We start from the raw sequence: 26,835 nt of genomic DNA on the forward strand, positions 1-26,835 counted from the left end.
TGTCTCTGTTGTACCCGTCTGCCTGCCTGTGTCCCAGCTGTGCCCACCTGTCAGCCAGAGTGCCCGCCGTGCCCGCTCCGTTCCTTAGTGGGATCAGCAGCCACAGCCAGACATCACCCTGTAGTGGCACCTGGTAGCTTCCTATTGCACAAGTCTGACCTCACCATCAGAGGCTCCAGCAAACACCTAGGAAGCTACTTAGTAACACCCCTTCCAGGGAAGTTTGGTCTGTGGTCCAGTGGGGCCACACCCCCGTATGCCCGCACCAAACAGTCTGGGCGCGTGCGTGACACACGTGGATTAGATGTTGGAACACTCTTCTTTGGGGAGTGTGCAGACTCCACTGTTTCAGGGTTACATCGGAGGGCTCATTGACAAGGAGACTCCCGAATTCCTTCAACACATTCATTCCCAGGGTGACGGCAAGTCCATTACCTGCTTCTCCACTGGTCAACACTACTCCTTTCCGACCTAGATCTTTGCCACAAATGGTTATTTGCATCCAGACTACCCCTGCGATCAGGATGGGCAAGTAATTGGCAGTTGTCAGTTTTATCACTGGGCCCCACTCAGGCCGAATTGTTTCAGGAAAGTGTCGCCGGAAGTAAGTTTCAGGCATCGTAGTCACCTGTGAGCCAGTATCCACCAGACAGCATACTGGTCGGCCATCCAGTTCAGCCCAGAAGAGGGGGAACGTATAAACTAGATTTGTGGGACTTCTGTTACTCTTTCCTGACTGTTCAGGCTCCTATCGGCGTCCCCCAGGCTCGGAGCCCTCTAGTTTAACGAACGACATTGAAGAGACCTACCATGTCCCATTTCTCCATAATTGTAACAGGTGAGGGGTCTCTCTTGATGGAACATGCTTGTTTCGCAGCCAGGTTCAGACCCATCTCTGCCCCCTGGCGAGTTCGAAGTTCCTACTGATTTCTTCTTTGCCTCAGCCAACTCTCCTCGAATATCCTGGATTTCCATCTGCAATTCTTCCACCCATTGTGGTTCAGAGATCATGTTTACAGATACCTCTCCGCTCTGGACCTTTCCTACCAGGACTGTTACCCTTTGCTCTTGCTCACATGTGCATGCGTCACTTCCTATCTCAGAAAAGGTCATGTGAGGATTTACCCGCAAGCGCTCCCACAAAGCCTGCTTCGTCAGCGCCTCGAGCAAGCCTGTCACCAACTGATCCCTCAACAATACGTCAGTCGGTCCTATGCCTAGGCCATCTTTTCTAATGATAGCAGTATGAATCTCCTGGAGCGCGTTCATGTACTGAGTCACCGTCTCCTCCTCCTTTTGCATACGGCTTAATAAACGTATTCTTAACTCCCCTACTTCTCGTTCCCTGGGGGTTCGTAACATGACTGAGTCTCTGGCTTCTCCTTCTATAGCCATCATGACCTCAGCCACCAATGCAGGAGTCATGCGATGCATCCTCATGATCCCCTCATGTACTCAGTCCAGCTCCATAACATGGTATTATTCCCAGTAAACTTAGAGAGATTGTTCAACATAGTCCCCAGAGAGATACTGGACCTAGGGCTCACCTCAACTGCTTGGTCTGCCGCCTCCGTGTTGTTAGACTGCATCCTGATGCAGTGACGAGCAGGAGGCAGAGCAAGAGTTAAAGGGTTATTACAGGGATACCACGCAGGGAGAGAAAGGGTTAAGAGGGGAGTAAACTGGATATTGTGTCAGGGTAAGAACAAACGGTTATGAAACAGGTAAACTTATCAGTCTGATAGTTTCCGGGCTGTGGTAGCTTGAAATTCCATGGTGGTGCCGTAAGGGACCCATGAAGTCTCTGGCCTGTTCCTGAAGAATGTTGATGCACCGTCTCCTAACAGAAGCAGCATATCCTGGCTCTCCAGGGCGAGGTCCTAGGTCACCAGAATGACGTCTGTGCTGCGAAGTAGTCTGTAGTACCGCCGGAATATGTCTCAATTCAGTGGCGGCGGCGGGGATGAAGCTACTCAGCCCTGTATGATTCACCTGGTCAGACTTAGGCCGCATGCTCGCAGCAGTCAGCGGAACGGTGCAGGACAGATTCCCAGTGACAGGGGTGAGTGGGCACACAAATATATTCCTCACAGTCAGTGTGCACAAGGACTGGGGAGCTGCAGCGCAAGCCTGTACTATTGAGTCGCCACACAGAGAGTGAATCAACCTTCTCCTGATGCGCGCTCTGTCTTCCCGCCGAGTGTCCCACTTTCCCACACACTGTCTCTTTTATGCCTGACACGCCCCCTACAGATGAGTGCAAAGGTCTGTCCAGGTCAGAAAGCTTTCCCCCAGCAACACTGGTGACAGCCCCGATAGTTCCGGAACCGACACAAGAGAGGCATCTTCGTACAATGACAGTAAAGCTGGTGCGTGCGCACTACCAAACTTTGCTTTGCCCTAGACAAGGCAGAGAGAAGAACACCTGCACAGGAGCGCAATGGGGAACATAGTGATGATGGCGTAGGATGTGTCAAGTTAGAGCAATGGCTGTCTCCACAAAACCTGGAGCCAGGAAAGGCAATGATGCAAGCCTGGTGGCGGCCCTACGACATGGCAACTTCACACACATGCCTTGCATGACTCACATCCTCAACCTGATGGTACAGCAATTTCTCTGCCACTATCCTGGCCTGGATGTGATGCTGCAGAAAGCACAGTCACTGTGTGTTCACTTCCACCGATTGCACACTGCAGGTCATCAACTTGCATCGTTACAGAGGTCTTTCGGCCTACCAGTTAACTGTTTGATTAGCGATGTTCCAACACAGTGGAATTCTACTCTGCACATGTTGCAGCGGCAGCAGCGACAAACCCTGGTGCAGTACATCCTTTTGCATAGCCTGCGCCAACGCAGTCCGGACGTGATGCAAATCATGACTGCCAAGTGAGTACAGGTGAAGAACCTCTGCAACATTCTGCACAACCCAAATGAAAAAAGTGGCCTAGCTATTAATGACACTTCCACAATTAAATATGTACCTACAAATATACAAATATCAATTGACCCCCAAAGAAAGAAGCTACCGCGAAACGCGCGTCGGGGCATATGTATATGCATATCTTTATATTATTAGTAGAGAAAACAGGAGACAAAAAAGCGCAAATAGGGTCTTATCCCCAGGATTGTTTCCAAACAATTGCAAGAGAATTGCTTCCCTGATGGTGCAGAGTAAAGCATATAGATGTCAGCTGCTGCAAATCCACAGATCGACAATGAATAAACCACCGGAGTATTTCACAACTATGTCTGGATTCGTCATTTGTCACAGCAGAGTGGATTTCATCCACATTTATCTATTATAACGGTATATTATGGGATTAATCCCAAATACTATTTGCTGCCACTAACTCCATTTGGACTCCTTGAGCATTGCAAACTGTATTTTTAGCATATTCTGTGTTATGCACAAGGATCCATGTGCATTACCCTTAGTGAGGATTAGGCTGCTCTGTATACCGACTTTATGAGCAATAATTGTGATAATGAAACATGTTTTCCCTGAATACTTATTACAGTATATACTCGAGTATAAGCCGACCCGAGTATAAGCCGACCCCCTTAATTTTGCCACAAAAAACTGGGAAAACTTATTGACTTGAGTATAAGCCTAGGGTGGAAATGCAGCATTTACCGGTGAATTTAAAAATAAAAATAGATCATTATTTCCCCATAGCTGTGCCATATAGTGCTCTGCACCGTTCATTATTTCCCCATATCTGTGCCATATAGTGCTCTGCACCGTTCATATTTCCCCATATCTGTGCCATATAGTTCTCTGCACCGTTCATATTGCCCCATATCTGTGCCATATAGTGCTCTGCACCATTCATATTGCCCCATATCTGTGCCCCATATATGCTCTGCACCGTTCATATTGCCCCATATCTGTGCCATATAGTGCTCTGCACCGTTCATATTTCCCCATATCTGTGCCCCATATAGTGCTCTGCACCGTTCATATTTCCCCATATCTGTGCCCCATATAGTGCTCTGCACCGTTCATATTGCCCCATATCTGTGCCCCATATATGCTCTGCACCGTTCATTTTTGTCCCATAGCTGTGCCCCATACAGTGCTCTGCACCATTCATATTTCCCCATAGATGCTCCACATAAATCTGTGCCGCTGCTGCTGCTGCTGCAATTAAAAAAAAAAAAGCCATACTCACCTCTCTTGATTGCAGCTCCCAGCGTCCGGTCCCGGCGTCTCTCCGCTCTGACTGATCAGGCAGAGGGCGGCGCGCACACTATATGCGTCATTACGCCCTCTGACCTGAACAGTCAGAGCGGAGCGACGCCGGGAAGATGGAGCGGCGCCCGGCGGCTGGAACGCGGACAGGTGAATATTACATACTGGCGCTCCCCGCCTGTCCCACGGTCTTCTGTGCTGCAGCCTCTTCCTCTATCAGCGGTCACCGGCACCGCTGATTTAGAGAAATGAATAGGCGGCTCCACCCCTATGGGAGGTGGAGCCGCCTATTCATTTCTCTAATGAGCGGTCCCACGTGACCGCTGAAGAGGGGAAGAAGCTGCAGCACAGAAGACCGTGGGACGGCAGGGGGAGCGCCAGGATCGCTGGGACTAGGTAAGTATACCTCAGCGCCCTCTCCCCCTCACCCGCCGACCCCACCGCTACCGTGACTCGAGTATAAGCCGAGAGGGGCACTTTCAGCCCAAAAATTTGGGCTGAAAATCTCGGCTTGTACTCGAGTATATACGGTACTTTATCCTTGGTGAACATTATAATTGTGATCTCTCCAACTGGATTTTTGCATTATTACAGTCATGGCCAAAAGTATTGACACCTCTGCAATTCTGTCAGATAATACTCATTTTCTTCCTGAAAATGATTGCAAACACAAATTGTTTGGTATTATTATCTTCATTTAATTTGTCTTAAATGAAAAAAAAACACAAAAAGAATTGTCCTAAAGCCAAATTGGATATAATTCCACACCAAACATAAAAAAGGGGGTGGACAAAAGTATTGGCACTGTTCGAAAAATCATGTGATACTTCACTAATTTGTGTAATTAACAGCACCTGTAACTTACCTGTTGCACCTAACAGGTGTTGGCAATAAGTACATCACACTTGCAGCCAGTTGACATGGATTAAAGTTAACTCAACCTCTGTCTTGTGTCCTTGTGTGTACCACATTGAGCATGGAGAAAAGAAAGAAGACCAAAGAACTGTCTGAGGACTTGAGAAACCAAATTGTGAGTAAGCATGAGCAATCTCAAGGCTACAAGTCCATCTCCAAAGACCTGAATGTTCCTGTGTCTACCGTGTGCAGTGTCATCAAGAAGTTTAAAGCCCATGAAACTGTGGCTAACCTCCCTAGATGTGGACGGAAAAGAAAAATTGACAAGAGATTTCAATGCAATATTGTGCGGATGTTGGTTAAAGAACCTCGACCAGCATCCAAACAAGTTCAAGCTGCCCTGCAGTCCGAGGGTACAACAGTGTCAACCCGTACTATCCGTCGGCGTCTGAATGAAAAGGGACTGCATGATAGGAGACCCAGGAAGACCCCACTTCTTACCCCGAGACATAAAAAAGCCATCGTGGAGTTTGCTAAAACTCACCTGAAAAAGCCTAAAGCGTTTTGGAAGAATGTTCTCTGGTCAGATGAGACAAAAGTAGAGCTTTTTGGGCAAAGGCATCAACAAAGAGTTTACCTACAGTCAAACATGGCGGAGGTTCCCTGATGTTTTGGGGTTTCTTTGCTGCCTCTGGCACTGGACTGCTTGACTGTGTGCATGGCATTATGAAGTCTGAAGACTACCAACAAATTTTGCAGCATAATGTAGGGCCCAGTGTGAGAAAGCTGGGTCTCCCTCAGAGGTCATGGGTCTTCCAGCAGGACAATGACCCAAAACAGACTTCAAAAAGCACTAGAAAATGGTTTGAGAGAAAGCACTGGAGACTTCTATGGTGGTCAGCAATGAGTCCAGACCTGAATCCCATAGAACACCTGTGGAGAGATTTAAAAATGGCAGTTTGGAGAAGGCACCCTTCAAATATCAGGGAGCAGTTTGCCAAAGAAGAATGGTCTAAAATTCCAGCAGAGCATTGTACGAAACTCATTGATGGTTACCGGAAGCGGTTGGTCGTAGTTATTTTTGCTAAAGGTTGTGCAACCAAGTATTAGGCTGAGGGTGCCAATACTTTTGTCTGGCCCATTTTTGGAGTTTTGTGTGAAATGATCAATGTTTTGCTTTTTGCTTCATTCTCTTTTGTGTTTTTTCATTTAAGACTAAATGAAGATAATAATACCAAAGAATGTGTGTTTGCAATCATTTTCAGGAAGAAACTGAGTATAATCTGACAGAATTGCAGGGGTGTCAATACTTTTGGCCATGACTGTATCTATTTGGTGCTTATCTAGGTACATACCATTTGATGTCTAATACATAGTTATTTTTGGATTTCCACTACTCAATCCTAGGCCCTAAAAAGAATCTATAACAGCCCTATAATAATCAAATTGCTTTTTGGATACATTACTTTACAAGGGGGTTATATACGTTGACTCCTACAAGCACCAACTGTGCATATACTGTGCTTTTGAAAAAGTTTAATAACCCCCCTTTCCTTTTCTGAGGAAAAACGGCTCAATTCATACTAGGGAAGTACATAGATATTTCGAACATATTTCTTGTCAGTGTACTTTTTTTGCTCATATTTCTTCATTATCACTTCATCTCTCTCATATAGAGGATATTACTTGTTTAAAGGTGATACTAAACATACCTTAGGTATACTTATCCCGGTTTTTGCAGATCTATTTTGCAATTTGTGTATCCCAATGGTTTTAATTTTATGTACGGTAATTATTTGTTAAAGTTTTTTGTACTTTCTTAAAAATACTTGCCATTTGCTTCTGGATATTTGTAGGAACATTCTGCATAGTTTTAAAATGGCCACTAAGATGTTAGCTCTGACAATGTCGTCATCAGCATCACTATTCTGGTCACCTATATCCTGGATCACACTTTAAATAGTCTGCGTGAGGAGGTGATGGTCCCAGAAAAGTTGGAATCAGAGGAGGATGAGGAAGGGATAACAATATCTCAAATTTCCAAACTGTCCTCGCACAGGCGGGTTCCTTGGGAGTGTGACTTACAGCGATCAAGGGGGGTTCATGGTACCAGACAAACTGTCAGTGCAGATGTAGGAGCTGAGGAACAAATTGAGATGGACAAGCTGATGGATGTACAAAAGTCAGGAGATGAGGAGGACAATGATATGCTCTTTGTTGTCCGTGGTTGGCGGGAGGGGACATAGGAAGCAACCTTGAGTGCTACCCCACCACCAACACAGCATAGACGTGGACCTCATGGAAGCGCCCGACACATGAACGCCTTCTTGCTCCACTATATTCAACACGATGCCTGTATTCGTAGGGTTAGAAATAGTGTTGACTACAGGCTTGACACTCTGTTAGATTCACAGTACACGAGTAAATTAGATGCTTCACCCCCTGGAAAGGGATACGCGCATGCTGGAGTATCGAAATACGCTTGTACACAATCTTAAGAGAGGTTTTTCCCCAAGACAGCAGTGAGGCACACAGTGTATATCCCAGGTGTAGAAGTCCAACTCCAGAAACGTGAAGACATCATCGCCAAAACATTAGCAGCAGCAGCAGCAGTTTAAGTAGCATACTCAATTTCTGTGAGTCGTTTGGACCCTTTTTACATTTTCATCTTCAAAAATGGAACAGTGGCCTGAGCTCGCCTGTCATGCCTTGAAGGTTTTGTCATGCCTGGCAGCCAATGTTCTCTCAGAATACGTCTTCAGCGCTGCTGGGGTGTCCTGATAGATAGAGGCATCCTTCTGTCCCCTCAAAGTGTTGACCGCCTAACTTTCATTAAAATAAACATGCCATGGATCTCCGATGACTTTTGCACCCCAGTCACAGTTTGGGCAGACTAGACGATGGCGTCATTTTTAGTGTCATGAATTGATCTCTCATTATTGCCATCTTTGTGGTGTCTTCTATGCCTGCTGTTGCTACTGCTGGAAGGTGTGTCAGAGACCTATTATACTGTTTCTACTCTGTGGAAATTGATGCCACTTTTGTGCTGTGTGACAATTACTTTTTTAAAATGTGGAGACTCCAAGCTCGCTCTCCATCTGGGTTGCCTGTGCAGCGCCCCAGAGACCTGGTCGTTGCAGTATGACACTCTGCCGCTGAGTGATGGTACATCTGATGGCACTAAAGGAGTTCTTCTGACCAGGTATCACCAGCACACATTACACTTCACACTCCGGCCACTAGGGGGAGAAAAAGGCTTTATTTATTGGGCCACTCCTCACACTGGTAAAACTAGGGGTTGGATAGGAAGTTAGTCAGAAGCTGACTGGGTTGGATTCAGGCAGCATCCCATGGCAGGGGGTGCTGCAGGGAGAAGATTCAGGGGGGTCCCTGTCAGGCGTGGGAACCTGGCAGGTACCTAGCGAATAGAACAGAACATTACGGAACCGCACCTGCACTACCTTGCGGCGGTATCCTAAGAAAGCGACACGAAGCGAAGGATATTGTGGAACAGTGAGAAACGAGATCAAGCACAAAGGAGAGCCAGTAGGAGTCGTGCCCCGAGAACGGCAACATCCTACTGAGGCGCGTAGCCGGTGGCCGGAACACCGAGGAAGTAACTGACTCTATGCCTTACTTCAAACTCCGCAGGACAGTTAATTATAGGTTGGCTGTCTACCTTAAATTTCCTACGCAGACATAGGGGGCAACGCGTGGAGAGGGGCATCTCTAGGGTCCCGGAAGAGGTCCGAGCCTTCCCGTCATACGGGTGCGTCCTAGCCATAACATACCTGGGGAATGAGAAACTAGAAACATCTGGAACGAAAGAGAAAGCACTAGAAAGATAAAACGAACGAGAACAGAAGTTGTGAGGACTATTCCGAATGCTCAGCAGGGTAGCACTACAACACACAGGCGCTAGTGGTATGCAACGATTTCCACCTGTAAAGGGAACTCTGGATGTGCCATCGGACCGGCCGGTCTCAGACAGCCCTGTTAACTGTGCTCTGAATTGAGGATCCTGAAGTCTTCAGTATAGAGGTAAAGAGACTGCAACCCTGTGTCCTCGTTATTGTCTGCACCTCACACCATCACCATCCACCTTACTGGGAAGCCCTGGGGACACACTTCGCCTGTGGGAAGTTACACCATCTAGCTGCCATCACATCACCCCAGTGGACCCCAAGCAGCGTCGGTCACCCTGACCGAACACCACAGGTGGCGTCACGAAACCTTGACAGACTCCTATCACCTTTCATTGGACGTCCCTTAGCAGGGTCACGGACCGGGTCCAGCCACCGTGACAACCCCAGAACTGAGACAGAAAGGACCGGTACTGAGTAACCTGTGGCCCTGTGTCTGGGGGCACTCCAACTGTTTAAGTAGGGATACCAGACAGGCAGGCCTGCACTCACTTTCAGTCAACTACCTGTGTTACTTTACTTACATTTTTCTACCAATAATACTGTATGAAACTGATATTTGTGCCATCTGTGTGGAATAAAAAAGAAAAAAGATTGGAGGTGTTGCATGAGGTGTGAGGTCTCCCAGCTAAGAAGGCTTACACTGCTCCCTTTACCACTAGGTCCTCATTGAAACTTCAATTCCAAGCTGTAAATGCTGGGCCAGACCCTGACACCTCATGCATGTGCAGCACCCCAGGTAGCTGGTTGCTGCAGTGATGTTGCCTGTTGTGAATTCTGTTGTCAAGCTCCCTCCTGTGGTCATGAATGGTACTTCGGCTGGTTCTGTCCATGGGCTTCCTCTGGTGGTTGTGAGTGGAGCTGCGGCTTCTGAATTTCCTTCCACAGGTGACGAGGTTAATTCGTTAGCTGGCTGCTCTATTTAACTCCACTTAGATCATTGCTCCATGCCACCTGTCAATGTTCCAGTATTGGTCTAGTTCTCTCCTGGATCGTTCTTGTGACCTGTCTTCCCAGCAGAAGCTAAGTTCCTGCTTGTTTTTCTCTGGTTTGCTATTTTTCTGTCCAGCTTGCTATTTTGATTTTTGTCTTGCTTGCTGGAAGCTCTGGGACACAGAGGGAGCGCCTCCGCACCGTGAGTCGGTGCGGAGGGTCTTTTTGTGCCCTCTGCGTGGTCTTTTTGTAGTTTTTTGTGCTGACCGCAAAGTTACCTTTCCTATCCTCTGTCTGTTCAGTAAGTCGGGCCTCACTTTGCTAAATCTATTTAATCTCTGTGTTTGTAATTTTCATCTTTACTCACAGTCATTATATGTGGGGGGCTGCCTTTTCCTTTGGGGAATTTCTCTGAGGCAAGTTAGGCTTTATTTTTCTATCTCTAGGGCTAGCTAGTTTCTTAGGCTGTGTCGAGTTGCATAGGGAGCGTTAGGAGCAGTCCACGGCTATTTCTAGTGTGTGTGATAGGATTAGGGATTGCGGTCAGCAGAGTTCCCACGTCTCAGCGCTCTTCCTATATTATTAGTAACTATCAGGTCATTCCGTGTGCTCTTAACCACCAGGTCCATTATTGTCCTTACCACCAGGTCATAACAGTTGCCTTCCCTTCGGGGAGGGTGATGTCACTCTTGGAGGCACGGGGGATTCTTTCAGGTAAGGCACTTACATTCAACACATCTGAATCTAGGCCAAGAGGAGGAGCTCTGAACCCGGATTTAGGGGAGCGTCCCTGAGCGATATGCATCCTGGTCGGGAGGAGGAGCCAGTCAGTCTGAGTGAGTCTGAGACAGTCAGAGAGGAGAGGAGTTTAGAAAGACATCTGGAGCAGACATAGGGGCCAAGCAGCCACGAGGGAGCTGCTTCCCCTGGAAAGAGTGAGAATTAGAAGGAGAGTTGAATTGTGAAGGAGCTGAAAGGGAAGAAGCACAGTGGAGAAAAGGGCTCAGGAGGGGAACAGCGGAAGGACAACCTCAGAGCCAGAGCACAGAAGCCAGGTACCGGGAGCCCGAGGTCGTGTTGTTCTCCAGGACGCGCAACAGAACCGGAGGGTATAGTACTATATGTTAATTGCCTGTAACAAATCTGAGGTGAAGCAGTGACCTTAGGAGCCGTCATCTAAAAGATCCTATAAACAGGCTCAAACTGCCTATCGTACAGACATATATCTTAGGACAGGAGAGAGGGGACCCTGTCAGCAAGCTTTAAGCCGCAGGGACCTCGCCATCTGGCTCAAGTAGGAAAGGCTTACGGACCTTACCTGAATTAGGACCCCTTATTGCCTCCAAGCCGGCCGGACTATAGCTACCCTACACCTGGTACCCTGGACTGAGGACTGCTACCATCAGTAAACCAGGTAAAAGACTGCAAACTCTGTGTCCTCCACTTATTCGTCAGCATATAACATCTTTGCCACACACCTTGGGAGCCCTGGGGACCCCGCTTTACCTGTGGGAAGCGTTACCATCTTGCTGCAACAACATCACCCCAGAGGACCCCTTTAAGCAGCGTCGGTCCCTAATGACCGAACACCACAGGTAGTGTCATGAACAATAGACTTTATTCACTATCCCCTTGAAGACCTTTTCCTTTAATTGGGCACCCAGGGCCACGGAGCGGGTCCCAGTCACTGTGACATCCCCTTTAATAGCGACCGGACCCGGTACCGAGTACCCCGCTGCCCTGGCAGGCATTCCACATGGCTCATGGCTGAATGCTACTGTGACATTTGCGTATTCCTACTGTGGGTTAATTGATGCCATATTTCCTGGTGTCTGCCCCTAAATTTAGCTGTTTGCAATTAATTTTGTCACCCCTTATGGTGTTGTCTATGAATTTGGTTTTGCCTCCCATTGAATCTAATGGGGTGCGGGTACGTTCGATGAACGGATGTTTGTTCGGCGAATCCAAACCGAACCTTGAAAGGTTCGCTCATGTCTAGTTAGGACCACCCACTGGACTTTTATGCTACATACAAGCAGTAGAGATTTCAGTGAATAAAATGCAAGATTAAAGGGAATCTGTCACCCCAAAAATCGTATATGAGCTAAGGCCACCGCCATCAGGGGCTTACCTACAGCATTCTGTAATGCTGTAGATAAGCTCCCGATGTAACCTGAAAGGTAAGAAAAACAGGTTATATTATACTCCCTCAGGGGCGGTCCCGGTTCATTTCGGGTGCGATGGGTGTTGCGGTCCGGCGCTTCCTATGTTCATACGATGACGTCCTCTTCTTGTCTTCCTGCCGCAGCTCCAGCGCATGTGTACTTTGTCTGCCCTGTTGAGGGCAGAACAAAGTACTGCAGTGCGCAGGCGCCGGGTCTCTCTGACCTTTTCTGGTGCCTGCGCACTGCAGTAAACAAGACAAGAAGAGGATGTCATCGTATGAAGATGGGAGGCGCCGGACTGCGACGCCCATCAAACCGGACCGCAGCGGGACCGCCCCTGGGTGAGTATAATATAACCTGTTTTTCTTACCTTTCAGGTTACATCGGGGCTTGTCTACAGCATTACAGAATGCTGTAGATAAGCCCCTGATGCCGGTGGCCTTAGCTCATATACGATTTTTGGGGTGACAGATTCCATTTGAGGCCACGTTCACACGTTCATTATTTTGTCAGTATTTTGCATTAGAATTTTTAAGCCAAAATCAGGAGTGGAACAATCAGAGGAAAAGTATAATTGAAATAGAAACACTTCACCACTTCTGCATTTTTTATCCACTCTTGGTTTTGGCTTACAAATACTGAGGTAAAAAACTCACCAAATACTCAACATGTGCATGTGACCTAACTGAAAATTTTCCCACAAAAGTGTAAAACATTAGGTTAGCTCTTCCTGCTCTATAACATCCTGCCTGTAGATCACACACCATGTGGAACATGGCTGGTTCTCTCTAAAAGTAAACCAAATGCAAAAAAAACTTGTTCAGTATCATAGCATTCGCAAAAATGTGATCTATCAAAATATTACATTTTTTGAATGGCTAAGCTAAATCACATCAAGGAAAACAAAAACTGGATAGGATTGTTTTGGTTTCAAAAAATGCAATAAAAATTGATCAATACATTATATTCACCCCAAAACAGTATCAATAAAAATGTCAGCTCTGCCCACTAATAACAAACCCTCATACCACTATGTCAAAATGTGAAAAAATAAAGAAGTTATGGCTCTTAGAAGAAATTGGGGGGAAAAAATAATGTACAAAAACAAAAATAAGCTGCGGTCGAAAGGAGTTAATATCGGATTAATTACGGATAACCTCCTGCAATACTCTAGAAAGTTAGGTAGACACAATTAATATTTTACCTCAGGTTCTGCAGGAAAAGTAATGTTGATGCAAGAATCTCTAATCCTTCATTGTCCAAGGAACATCCAGATAGAATGAATTCTTTTAAATTTGTGCAGGTTTCCAGGGTATATGCCAACACTGTGCAGTATAGAGATGACATGTGAAAATAAGAAAGTTCAAAACTGTGTAATATTAATGATTCCAGCACTAGAGCCTTATTTCTTGTTTCAAATAGACAGAAAAATGTCTTGAGAAGACGTTGCTGATTGTCCTCACTTATCCCCAGTCTCTGTTCCTCATGAATGAAGTTCTTCATCCAAGTGATGACATCTCTGGATGCCTGAGCTGCTTGTGAGTCCAGATATCCAGCTAGTAATAATCTGGTGGAGTTGTCTGATAGACCGCACAGGAACCGTAGGAAAATTTCACCGCGTCCATCAGAATAGGATTTTGCATTATATAGTGATTTCTGTAACTTCTCAGGAGAATAATCTACATAATGCACCAAGGCGGAGAAGAATTCCTGAACAGTGAGATTTAAGAAGGAATAGGTCCCAGGTTTGTCCAATTCTATAAGAAACCTTGATAAAAGCTCTGACTTCTTGTCCACATGGAAATAACTAAGATCTCGTTCATCAAAAATAACCCTGTGATTCATTACTCCATGTTCTGCCATCCACCCAACGGACTTCAGGATCCTCTGAGCGTCACTTTTGTGCAGGTTGTGATTGGACAGGATGTTGGAGATAAATATGGCAAAGAGTTGTGTCACAGTTTTGGGTAATAATGACTCCGGCTGATCACTACTTAGGGGTTGATCACTACTTGGGGGTTGGAAGCTCTTGGATAATAGTGTACAGATGATCCAGCAGTAGGACGGGAGGTAACAAAACCTGTATAACATCTCATTCTGCTTCACATACGTAAAAGCCTTTTCTGCCAGTTCAGGGTTAGAGAAGAAATTTTGAAAGTACATCTGTCGTTCTTCTGGAAAAAATCCAATGATTTCTACTGTTCGCTGAAAAACGTTAGAATCTGTAGATGCCAGTCTGGTTGGGCGACTGGTCATCAGAACCGAACAACCATTCAGAAGAGACTTTCTCACCAAACTAACGACAATCTGACCACAATATTCAGGCTGTTTAGGATGAGAGCACAAGTGACGGGATGTGAAATCCATTGTATGAAGACTTTTATCTAAGCCATCAAATATAAAGAGAAGTTTCCCTGGATTTTGTAAGATGTTCTCGAGCTGCTGCTCCAGATGTGGGTACTCATGAAGGATCAGATTCTCCAAACTAATTTTATCCAGTCTATTGAGATCCTGGAATTTGAAGAAAAAGACAAAGGAGAATCTTTGATAGAGATCACCCCTCACCCAGTCATAGACAAACTTCTGCATCAGGGTGGTCTTCCCTACACCAGGCACTCCGATCACCAATACCATATGTGGCACAACTCTGGATCGGTGGCACCAGCGGAATAACTTGTTGGGGGAAAGGTGTTGTAGTACATTATGTTTCTTTTTTAAATATTCCTCAAGTTTGATCCCGGTCTGTTGGTACTCATTCTCAGAGTACTCCCTAAATTGTTGAGTTGATATTATGCTAAGCTTTACGAAACGTGTAGCAAAAAGAAAACTTTCCTGTTCCCATGTTTGTTGATTGTTTTCTTTAAGTTTCTCAGTTTTTCCATGTAAATGTTTCTTGTGAAAGTTTTCGGCATCTATAGAAAAACAAGGGAAAGAGATAAGACAAATTGTTCACAGCATTTATAATAACACATTTATGTTTAGCTTATTAGTAGTAAGGAGGATATGCAAGAGACGTGAGTATGCAAAAATGGTTCAGACATAAGCATATTTAGCAACATGACTTAAATAACGTAATAAAATTGGAAGAATTTATTAGACTTTTTTTAAAATTTTTCCTCTTCATTGCATTGTGCCCTCTGTACAGTTTGGTGGAGGAGGATGGGTTTTCTATTAAGGGTTGGCTTCAGTCCTTTAGTTCTAGTGAATGGAAATCTTAATCCTTCGGCATAAGGCATTGTAACGCTGGTGGGTTTGGACCCAATGATCCACAGACCAGGCTTACCCTGGAGGAATGTGACAAAGTGTCTACCGGGTATTCACTAGAGCCTCTGATGCTGAGGATAGGCTGGACTGCCGGTAGACATCAGGTACTATTCCAAGGCAGCCAATCAGAGGGTCAGAGACTCGATTACAGGGTATAAGTGGGTGAGACAAAAGTGTGATCATACGGTCCGAGGTTGAGGCAGGCAGCACAGGTTCAGAGTTAGTAGCCGAGGTCAGTAATGGAGCTATCAGGATAAACAAGAAAGCAGGGTCAATAACAGGTGAGATAAAACAGGAATAAGCTAATATAGGAACTAGAGACAGAGCTACTAAAAACATAAGTTCACTCGAAGAATGGTTTGTAGAGTTGCCTGATATTTCTCCTGGTGGCAAGTGATAGTCCGGGGAAGCAGATCTCTGCCAGACTGATTGGATACAAACTCCTGCATAGTATGATGAGCCCCCCTTTGACTCATTACAACAGAGCAGAAAAGAGGCAACAGGCAGCTCGGAGTGATGGTCAGGGAGTGGGTGGAGTAGAGCGAATCACACAGTGACTAGGGCAGTGCTTAGGAGGTGTGCATGTGGCTGGTGTAACAGACATTGTGGATAATTGTGACTTCCAGTATTGTGAGAACAGTTTTGGGTAGGCTATTAACTGTTGCTTATGAGGGCACTCACATGATCCATAAAGGATTGGTAGAAGAACATGACTGGCCACATAGAGTCCTAACCTCAACCCTATCCAACAACATTGGAATGAACAATGAACAAAAATGGAGGTTGTGAGCTCAGCGCTTTTCTCTAATATCAGGGTCTGACCTCACAAATGAGCAAAACTTCCAACAGACTCCTTCAAATTTTTGCAGAAATCTGTCCCGATTTCTCCACGCATTGTGGTGAGTGGCAGCTCAGCCATCCAATCTGGGGCAGGGGCATGCTGAGTTGTCAGTGACAGTCCAGTCGCCCAATCAGGGCCAGAGTGTGCTGTGTTTCCTACAGGTGTTACCTGTTCTGCATGATTGCCTGGCTATTTAGATGTCTGTCTGCTCCTGATTGCCTCATTCTTCAGTGTTCTGTCTTTGTTCTTTTGCTGCCTGACCTTAGACCTTGATTCTGACCATCCTCTTTGTCTTGACCTGCGATTTTCTTGGAATTCTGACCTCAGATCATGACTGACTATGCCTCTGTCTTTTCCCTTAGTACATGACAAGGTCTTTTGGCATCTGACCACCGGACCTCTTGACTATATTAGTCGTATTGTAAAAAGACAAAGCAAGAATAAAGTCCTTTAATTAAAATAAACACACCCCACCCTCATTTTCCCATTTATTACAGTGAAAATTAAAATAATAAAACACTATATACCTCACCTATCAGACGATAATCCATTTGTCCCACGAAGAAGTTTACCTCTGCTACATGGAAATTACATGGCTGAGCGGTTGCTTGATGTGACCGCTCAGCCATAAATGCAGGAGACAATGAGCTGAGCTTGGGACGATGCTTCAGTGTCAAACAGTAACATCACAGAGGTTACTGCCAGTCACTGCCAGTTGTTCACTGTGAGCCGCCGATCAATTATGGTAGCCTTCATGACGTCACCACTAGTACAATGAGAAATTTCACACGGTGCTAGTGGTTATCTCATTGAGGTCATCACAGTTGATTGGGCTGCTCACAATGAGCTGCCCATCTGAACCACAGCTTCAGTGACCTGCGGTAACCTCAATGACATCACCGCAGGTCACTAAAGCTGTATTCTGATGCTCAGCTCAGTGTCTCCTGGATGTCAGACTGAACGATCACATTACGTCACCTTTCAGCAAAAGGCATCCAGATGTAGCAGAGATGGATTACGGTATGGGACAAATGGATCATTGTCGAACAGGTGAGGAATATGTTGTTTTTTTATTTTTAATTTGACACTAAAAAATAGGTAAAAGAGGGTGGGGAGAGTTTATTTCAACTAAAGGAATCTGTGTCTTTCCTTCAATTAAAGGACTTTATTCTTTCTGTGTATTTTTTTAACGCTATGACTGTAGGGTTAGTAATGGGCGCATCTTATAGACGCCTATCAATTAATAACCCCTCAGCTTGATGACAGCGACCATAATACAGCTGACATTAACCCAAACACTGAGCAAGTTGGAAGAGCGGAAGCTAACCGTCAGATTTGGTACATCTTATTGACGCGCCATTTCTGGGGTTGATGAGGGCTGATGTTATTAGCATGGAAGGGGGGTTAATTTCCATGGCCCCTTCCCAGGGTGTTAATGTAAGCTAACAGCTGTCTATTTAGCCTTTACTGGTTAGAATTTATAGGGAGATACTATGTCATTTTTGGGGGGATCTCCCTGTAAACTAACCAGTAAAGGCTAAGTAAACAGCTGTGAACTGTTGAAGAAGGAAGGGAGTTTCCAGCACGTCCATCCAGTTTGAGTAAAATTTCAATTTTATTTGAACATTTTGAAAACCAATTTTAAAAGAGAAAGAGACTCTCTGCCTGACGCGTTTCTGGTGCACCACGGTGCCCTAAGTCATAGGATCCTATGACTAAGGGTGTCGTGGTGCGCCAGAAACGCGTCAGGCAGAGAGTCTCTTTCTCTCTTTTTAAAATTGGTTTTCAAAATGTTCAAATAAAATTGAAATTTTACTCAATACTCAAACTGGATGGACGTGCTGGAAACTCCCTTCCTTCTTCCTCACTTCAGCTGAAATCACCAGCAGGTATGGCACCTACCAGCTATATTCAATTGCAATGGTTTATTATATGTCTCAGAGTGTCAAGCTCCAACTTTTCCCTCTCCCTCCTCTCTCCCACAGCTGTGAACTGTTATTAATAGCCTGGGAAGCTTTAACCCCTTAGCGACCGCCGATACACCTTTTAACGGCGACCGCTAAGGGTACTTAAACCACAGCGCCGTTAATTCGGGGGGGTTTTAACCCACCCCGCATTTGCGATCGCCGGTAATTAACCGTTTACCGGCGATCGCAAAAAAAAAAAAAAAAGCGATCTCTTTTTAATTTCTCTGTCCTCCGATGTGATCGCACATCGGAGGACAGAGAAAAGGGGTCCCAGGTGGCCCCCCAATACTCACCTAGCTCCCCCGATGCTCCTCGTGTCTCCCGGTGGGCGCCGCCATCTTCAAAATGGCGGGCGCATGCGCAGTGCACCCGCCGGCCAGCACCGGGAGAATCTTTGGGGTCTCGGCTGCCGGGGGTAGCCGAGACCCCAAAGAGCATGATCGGGGTTGGTTTTACCGACCCCTGTTTTGCGATCGCCGGTAATTAACTGTTTACCGGCGACCGCAAAAAAAAAAAAAGTAAAGTGTAATTCTCTGTCCTCTGATGTGATCGCACATCAGAGGACAGAGAAATAGGGGGATTCGGGGACCCTACAATACTCACCTGTGTCCCTGGATCCTCTTGCTGCTCCTCCTGGCCGCCGGCAGAAGAAAATGGCGGGCACATGCCCAGTGCGCCCGCCATCTGTCTCCATCTGCCGGCCGGCAGGAGAACAGCAGTTGGGGCTAAAATTAGGGTTAGGGGTAGGGTTAGGGTTAGGGGTAGGGTTAGGGGTAGCGTTAGGGGTAGGGTTAGGGTTAGGGGTAGGGTTAGGGGTAGGGTTAGGGGTAGGGTTAGGGTTAGGGGTAGGGTTAGGGGTAGGGTTAGGTTAGGGGTAGGGGTAGGGTTAGGGGTAGGGTTAGGTTAGGGTTAGGGGTAGGGGTAGGGTTAGGGCTAGGGTTAGGGCTAGAGTTGGGGCTAAATATTGGGTTTGGGTTGGGGCTAAATTTAGGGTTAGGGTTGGGGCTAAATTTAGGGTTAGGCTTCTTTCACACTTACGTCGGTACGGGGCCGTCGCAATGCGTCGGCCCGACATACCGACGCACGTTGTGAAAATTGTGCACAACGTGGGCAGCAGCTGTAGTTTTTCAACGCATCCGCTGCCCAATCTATGTCCTGGGGAGGAGGGGGCGGAGTTACGGCCACGCATGCGCGGTCAGAAATGGCGGATGCGACGTACAAAAAAACGTTTCATTGAATGTTTTTTTGTGCCGATGCTCTGCCAAAACACAACTGATCCAGTGCACGACGGACGCGACGTTTGGCCATCCGTCATGATCCGTCGGCAATACAAGTCTATGGGCAAAAAACGCATCCTGCGGGCACATTTGCAGGATCCGTTTCTTGTCCAAAACGACGGATTGTGACGGAATGCCAAACGATGCAAGTGTGAAAGTAGCCTTAGGGCTAGGGTTAGGGTTGGGGCTAAAGTTAGGGCTAGGGTTGGGGCTAAAGTTAGGGTTAGAGTTGGGATTAGGGTTAGGGTTTGGATTAGGGTTGGTATTAGGGTTAGGGTTGGCATTAGGGTTACGCTTGGGATTAGGGTTAGGTTTGGGATTAGGGTTAAGGTTAGGGTTGTGATTAGGGGTGTATTGGGATTAGGGTTAGGTTTGAGGTTAGGGTTGAGATTAGGATTAGGGGTGTGTTGGATTTAGGGTTTTGATTAGGGTTATGGTTAGGGTTGACATTAGGGTTGTTTTGGGGTAAGGGTTGTGATTATGGTTAGGGTTAGTGATTAGGATTATGGATCAGGTTGGGATTAGGGTTAGGGGTGTGTTGGGGTTAGGGTTGGAGCTAGAATTGGGGGGTTTCCACTGTTTAGGTACATCAGGGGGTCTCCAAACACGACAGCCAATTTTGCGCTCAAAAAGTCAAATGGTGCTCCCTCCCTTCTGAGCTCTGCCGTGCGCCCAAACAGTGGGTTACCCCCACATATGGGGAATCAGCGTACTCGGGATAAATTGGACAACAACTTTTGGGGTCCAATTTCTCTTGTTACCCTTGTGAAAATAAAAACTTGGGGGCTACAATATCTTTTTTGTGAAAAAAAAAATATTTTTTATTTTCACGACTCTGCATTCTAAACTTCTGTGAAGCACTTGGGCATTCAAAGTTCTCACCACACATCTAGATAAGTTCCTTGGGGGGTCTAGTTTCCAAAATGGGGTCACTTGTGGGGGGTTACTACAGTTTAGGTATATCAGGGGCTCTGGAATCGCAACATAATGCCCACAGACCATTCTATCAAAGTCTGCATTCCAAAAAGGCGCTCCTTCCCTTCCGAGCTCTGCCGTGCGCCCAAACAGTGGTTTACCCCCACATATGGCGCATCAGCGTACTCGGGATAAATTGGACAACAACTATTGTAGTCCAATTTCTCCTGTTACCCTTGTGAAAATAAAAACTTGGGGGCTACAATATCTTTTTTGTGGAAAAAAAAATATTTTTTATTTTCACGACTCTGCATTCTAAACTTCTGTGAAGCGCTTGGGCATTCAAAGTTCTCACCACACATCTAGATAAGTTCCTTGGGGGGTCTAGTTTCCAAAATGGGGTCACTTGTGGAGGGTTTCTACTGGTTAGGTACATCAGGGGCTCTACAAACGCAACATAATACCCGCAGACCATTCTATCAAAGTCTGCATTCCAAAACGGCGCTCCTTCCTTCCGAGCTCTGCCGTGCGCCCAAACAGTGGTTTACCCCCACATATGGGGTACCAGCATACTCAGGACAAATTGGACAACAACTTTTGGGGTCCAATTTCTCTTGTTACCCTTGTGAAAATAAAAACTTGGGGGCTACAATATCTTTTTTGTGGAAAAAAAATATTTTTTATTTTCACGACTCTGCATTCTAAACTTCTGTGAAGCACTTGGGCATTCAAAGTTCTCACCACACATCTAGATAAGTTCCTTGGGGGGTCTAGTTTCCAAAATGGGGTCAATTGTGGATGGTTTCTACTGGTTAGGTACATCAGGGGCTCTGCAAACGCAACATAATACCCGCAGACCATTCTATCAAAGTCTGCATTCCAAAACGGCGCTCCTTCCTTCCGAGCTCTGCCGTGCGCCCAAACAGTGGTTTACCCCCACATATGGGGTACCAGCATACTCAGGACAAATTGGACAACAACTTTTGGGGTCCAATTTCTCTTGTTACCCTTGTGAAAATAAAAACTTGGGGGCTACAATATCTTTTTTATGGAAAAAAAATATTTTTTATTTTCACGGCTCTGCATTATAAACTTCTGTGAAGCACTTGGGCATTCAAGGTTCTCACCACACATCTAGATAAGTTCCATGGGGGGTCTAGTTTCCAAAATGGGGTCACTTGTGGGGGATTTCTACTGTTTAGGCACATCAGGGGCTCTCCAAACGCGACATGGCGTCCGATCTCAATTCCAGCCAATTCTACATTGAAAAAGTAAAACGGCACTCTTTCTCTTCCAAGCTCTGCGGTGCGCCCAAACAGTGGTTTACCCCCACATATTGGGTATCGACGTACTCAGGAGAAATTGCACAACAACTTTAGTGGTCTAATTTCTCCTGTTACCCTTGTGAAAATAAAAATTTGTGGGCAAAAAGATAATTTTTGTAGAAAAAATGCAATTTTTTTTTTCACGGCTCTACGTTATAAACTTCTGTGAAGCACATGGGGGTTCAAAGTGCTCACCACACATCTAGATAAGTTCCTTAAGGGGTCTAGTTTCCAAAATGGTGTCACTTGTGGGGAGTTTCCACTGTTTAAGCACATCAGGGGCTCTCTAAACGTGACATGGCGTCCGATCTCAATTCCAGCCAATTCTGCATTGAAAAAGTCAAACGGCGCTCCTTCACTTCTAAGTTCTGCGGTGCACCCAAAAAGTGGTTTACCCCTACATATGGGGTATTGGCGTATTCAGGAGAAATTGCATAACAAAATTTATGGTTACATTTCTGTTTTTACACTTGTGAAAATAAAAAAAAATGGTTCTGAATTAAGAGGTTTGCAAAAAAAAGTTAAATGTTCATTTTTTCCTTCCACATTGTTTCAGTTCCTGTGAAGCACGTAAAGGGTTAATAAACTTCTTGAATGTGGTTTTGAGAACCTTGAGGGGTGTAGATTTTAGAATGGTGTCACACTTCATTATTTTCTATCATATAGACCCCTCAAAATGACTTCAAATGTGATGTGGTCCCTAAAAAAAAATGGTGTTGTAAAAATGAGAAATTGCTGGTCAACTTTTAACCCTTATAACTCCCTAACAAAAAAAAAATTTGTTTCCAAAATTGTGCTGATGTAAAGTAGACATGTGGGGAATGTTATTTATTAACTATTTTTTGTGACATATCTCTCTGATTTAAGGGCATAAAAATACAAAGTTTGAAAATTGCTAAATTTTAAAAATTTTCGCCATATTTCCGTTTTTTTCATAAATAATCGCAAGTAATATCGAAGAAATGTTACCACTAACATGAAGTACAATATGTCACGAAAAAACAATCTCAGAATCAGCGGGATCCATTGAAGCGTTCCAGAGTTATAACCTCATAAAGTGACAGTGGTCAGAATTGCAAAAATTGGCCTGGTCATTAAGTACCAAATTGGCTCTGTCACTAAGGGGTTAAATCTAATGGCCCATTTCCTAGATTATTAATATCGGCCCCCAGCAGTTGGCTTTCCCTCTGCTGATTGTGAAAATTATGCAGGAGCCTATGGAATTTTTTTTAAAGTAATTTATTTAATTGAAAATAAAAAACAAGTGCAGAAAAAACACACACAAAGCACTGGTTATATAGCACACTGACATATCTCTCTCTCTCTCTCTATATATATACACATGTGGCACCCCAGGAATTCAGGTACCACAGTGGTGCTGCCCTCCTCTCGGGGAGGGTAATGCCATGCCTGAAGACAAGAGGGATCCCTTTGGCAGGTAATCTTACATGCAACACTTTCTGACTCCAGGTCAGAAGGGGGAGCTCTGAACCTGACTTCAGGGGAGCTGCTGTCTCTGGTCAGGAGGAGGAGTCAGTTGCTAGGCACTTAGTTAGACATTTGACAGTTGGTAGCAGACAGTGAAGGAGCACAGATGAACTTGACAGCTAGAGGAGGGCTGCGATTGTGCCCCTCTAAACTAGATCACAGGAACCAGGCACCGGGAGTCCGAGGTCGTGAGGAACTACAGGTCCCATGGCAGATCCGGAGGGCAGGAAGCTAAAAGTGACTTGCCCACATATTACCTGAGGTACAGCAACAATTAGAGCTCAGAGTCACCGTGTACAGATGTGAAGCCCCAGGATCCTGGTTGTCACAGTGGCATTGCTTTCCTCATGGGGAGAGTGATGTCACGCTTGGAAGCGATGAAGGATTCCTTTTATCAGGAAATCACATGCACACAACCTGTTCATACTCCAGGCCAGAAGGGGGAGCTCTGAACCCGGATTAAGGGGAGCTTCCCTATATTCTGGTCTGGAGGGAAAGGAAGTGAGTCAGTCTGTCAGAGTACAGAGAACAGAGCAGTCAGACCTTGAGTGTCAGAAAGACTGAAGGGGCCATGTAGCCAGAGCTGCTGCAGCCCCTGGAGAAAGAGAACTAAGAAGGACAGTTTGTAGAAAGTATGCAGGAGAGCAAAGCACAGGAGAGAGGCACCAGGGGAGGACAGCTGCGACTGGGCTACTTTCCTGGAGAGCACAGATACCGGTAGCCGGAAGACCGAGGTTGTGTCGGACTCTAGGAGGCACAGCAGAAACTGGCAGGACAGCTGGTGTCACGTCGTTCTGTCTGTGTCTGGTTTTCGTCGTGACAATGCATATGTTTACTTTAACCCTTTGCTCCTTTTCTCCTAATTGAGCTGGGATGCTGTTAACTGTTACCTGTATGGAGCCTTCTCAGTTCCCTGCTCTTCTGAGCAGCGGTACATGGGTGGTTAGGTCTTTGCTCTGCTGCATGATCATAAACAATGTGTGGTCCCTGGTTGCCGCTGTGGAAGCTGTCCGCGGGTTGTGAGGTCCTCTGCAGCTGGTGCATGACTTTCCACGTGTGTTCAGGCTAGCAGTCGCTGCCAGGTGCCCTAAGCCACAGTTCATGCACTGATTGTGCTGTAATGGTTTCTGTTTGTGCTTAGGGCGTGCGCGGCCACACCTCCCCTGCTTTTATCAGGGTTAGTGTGTGGTACTTGAAATGCTGTCCCCAGCCAATTGCTGAGGGGCAGCTCCTATATAAAGTTCCCCTGCCCTATGGGCGGGGCCTGAGCTACTCACAAAGCTCCTGAACTTTGCTATGTGTGTTTGTGTTCCTGCACCTCTCCTGTCTATGTTTTGGTTCCAAAGTCCTTGCCTTGTTCATGTTTTGTCCTGTTCTGGTGCCTGTCCTGGAGGCAGTATATCCAGGCCCGAATCCTTGATCCTGTTTCTGTCCTGTACCTGAACTTGTCTGAACTGTGTCTGCTGTGATTATGTTCCTGGAATCCCTCTGCATCTGGAGCCTCGCACCCAGTGACTTTGAGTCTCTTGTAACCGGTGTTTCTGCTGAGCATCTACTACTCTGTGCTCTGGATACAATGCAGTGCTAGCTCCTGGCAGGCCCAGCAATCCTGCAGTTCTAGCACCATCCCGCTTGAGTTCCTTCCTAGGTCCGATGCCGGGAGCCTGATGACTGCAGTCTGGAACCTGATGACCACTGTCTTGAGCTTGGAGCCTGATGACTGTGGTGGTGCCTGTAGGTCGTGTCAGATGTCGGGAACCAAACGACTTCTGTCTGATGTCTGCCGGTGACCCTGGGTCCAGATATCCTGATGTCCTGTCTGTACCCTGATGTCCTGCCTGCGTTCTGATGACCTCGTGTACCCTGATGTCCCCATGACCTCGTGTACCCTGATGTCCTGTCTGTACCCTGATGTCCTGCCTGTGTCCTGATGACCTCATGTACCCTGATGTCCCGATGACCTCATGTACCCTGATGTCCTCGTGTGTCCTGATGTCCTGCCTGTGTCCTGATGTACTGCCTATGTGTGCCTTGGTGATCCGTTGGTGCCTTGGGGTCCACTGGGTGGTACCCTTCTGGGAGGAGTGGAATTGGGAGCCTGGCATAGTCTTGTTTGGTTTATGTCCTGTGTGACTTTACTTTAGTAAACTTTACTTTCTCTATACCTGAAGTTGTGCGGTGTAATCAAGTCCTACATGTCTCTTTCCTTGTCCCCTAGTTTGGGTTGGCCCAGGTCTCCCTCTGCAGTACAAAGGGTCCGTATTGCGTCCCTGGGGAATGCGTGCCCCACACAGTCGTGGTCGGTCGGCGTGGGGGCGTCTATAGGCTGGGCCGCACCAGCGGCTGCAGCTGATCGTGACAGCTGGATTACAAATCACCTGTCCGCCTTAACACCCAGGAGGCACAGTGGCACATAGAGCCCGGGTCGTGATAGAGACCCTATAAAAAGGCTCAAGCCACCTGTCATACGGGTTTGTGTCCCACCTTTATGGAGGACAGAGAGGAACTGTGACGAACTTATCAGGAGCCATAGGCAGTAAGGGATTACAACACCACTGCACTTTGAGGAAGGCTTTCATCTCCACCTGGTAAAGTGGACTCTGGATTCACTTCCAAGCCAGCCGGACCCTGCCTGTACCTGTGATCTTGGGGCCCTGGATTGCGGTTGCCTGAAGCCTACAGTAAACCAGGTCACCACCACCGCTGTACACCCCCAACCAGGGTTTTGGGGCCCTCTTCATGGGAAGAGTGATGTCACGCTTGGAAGCGATGAAGGATTCCTTTAATCAGGTAATCACATACACCCACCATGTTCATACTCCAGGCCAGAAGGGGGAGCTCTGAACCCAGATTAAGGGGAACTTCCCTATATTCTGGTATGGAGGGAAAGGAAGTGAGTCAGTCTGTCAGAGGACAGAGAAGGGAGCAGTCAGACCTTGAGTGTCAGAAAGACTGAAGGGGCCATGTAGCCAGAGCTGCTGCAGCCCCTGGAGAAAGAGAACTAAGAAGGAAAGGACAGTTTGTAGAAAGTGTGCAGGAGAGCAAAGCACCAGAGAGAGACACCAGTGGAGGAGAGCTGCGACTGGGCTATCTCAATGGAGAGCGCAGATACTGGTTGCCGGAAGACTGAGGTTGTGTCGGACTCTAGGAGGCACAGCAGAAATCGGCAGGACAGATGGACTACAAATCACCTGTCTGCCCTAACACCCAGGAGGCACAGTGGCACATAGAGCCGGGGTCGTGATAGAGACACTATAAAAGGCTCGCGTCATCTGTCATACGGGTTTGTGTCCCACCTTTATGTAGGACAGAGAGGAACGGTGAGGACCTTATTAGGAAGCATAGGCAGTAAGGGACTACAACACCACTGTGCTTTGAGGAAGGCTTTCATCTCAACCTGGTAAAGGGAACTCTGGATTCACTTCCAAGCCGGCCGGACCCTGCCTGTACCTGTGATCTTGTGCCCTGGACTGCGGTTGCCTGAAGCCTACAGTAAACCAGGTAAAGAGCCTGCAAACCTGTGTCCTCCGTTCTTTACTGCACTATTCACCATCTACATCTACACACGGGAGCCCTGGGGACCTACTTCACCTGTGGGAAGTTCTACCATCACCCCAGAGGACCCCCTTAAGCAGCGTCGGTCCTTACTGACCGAATACCACAGGTGGCGTAACGAACACAAACTTTAT

At 46.5% G+C, this 26,835-nt stretch overlaps 1 protein-coding gene across 2 annotated transcripts in view; it reads right to left on the reverse strand.

The window, feature by feature from the left end:
* LOC138639649 (NACHT, LRR and PYD domains-containing protein 3-like) overlaps positions 1-26,835 on the reverse strand; it is a 515,752-nt gene that overhangs the window by 381,049 nt on the left and 107,868 nt on the right. For both annotated transcript variants that reach the window (XM_069728773.1, XM_069728772.1), the window contains exon 6: positions 13,274-14,981. In XM_069728773.1, the coding sequence (XP_069584874.1) occupies positions 13,274-14,981 (1,708 nt within the window). The remainder of the gene's footprint in view (positions 1-13,273; positions 14,982-26,835) is intronic.

The sequence above is a fragment of the Ranitomeya imitator genome, chromosome 1 (genome assembly GCF_032444005.1).
Source record: "Ranitomeya imitator isolate aRanImi1 chromosome 1, aRanImi1.pri, whole genome shotgun sequence".
Classification (NCBI taxonomy): domain Eukaryota; kingdom Metazoa; phylum Chordata; class Amphibia; order Anura; family Dendrobatidae; genus Ranitomeya; species Ranitomeya imitator.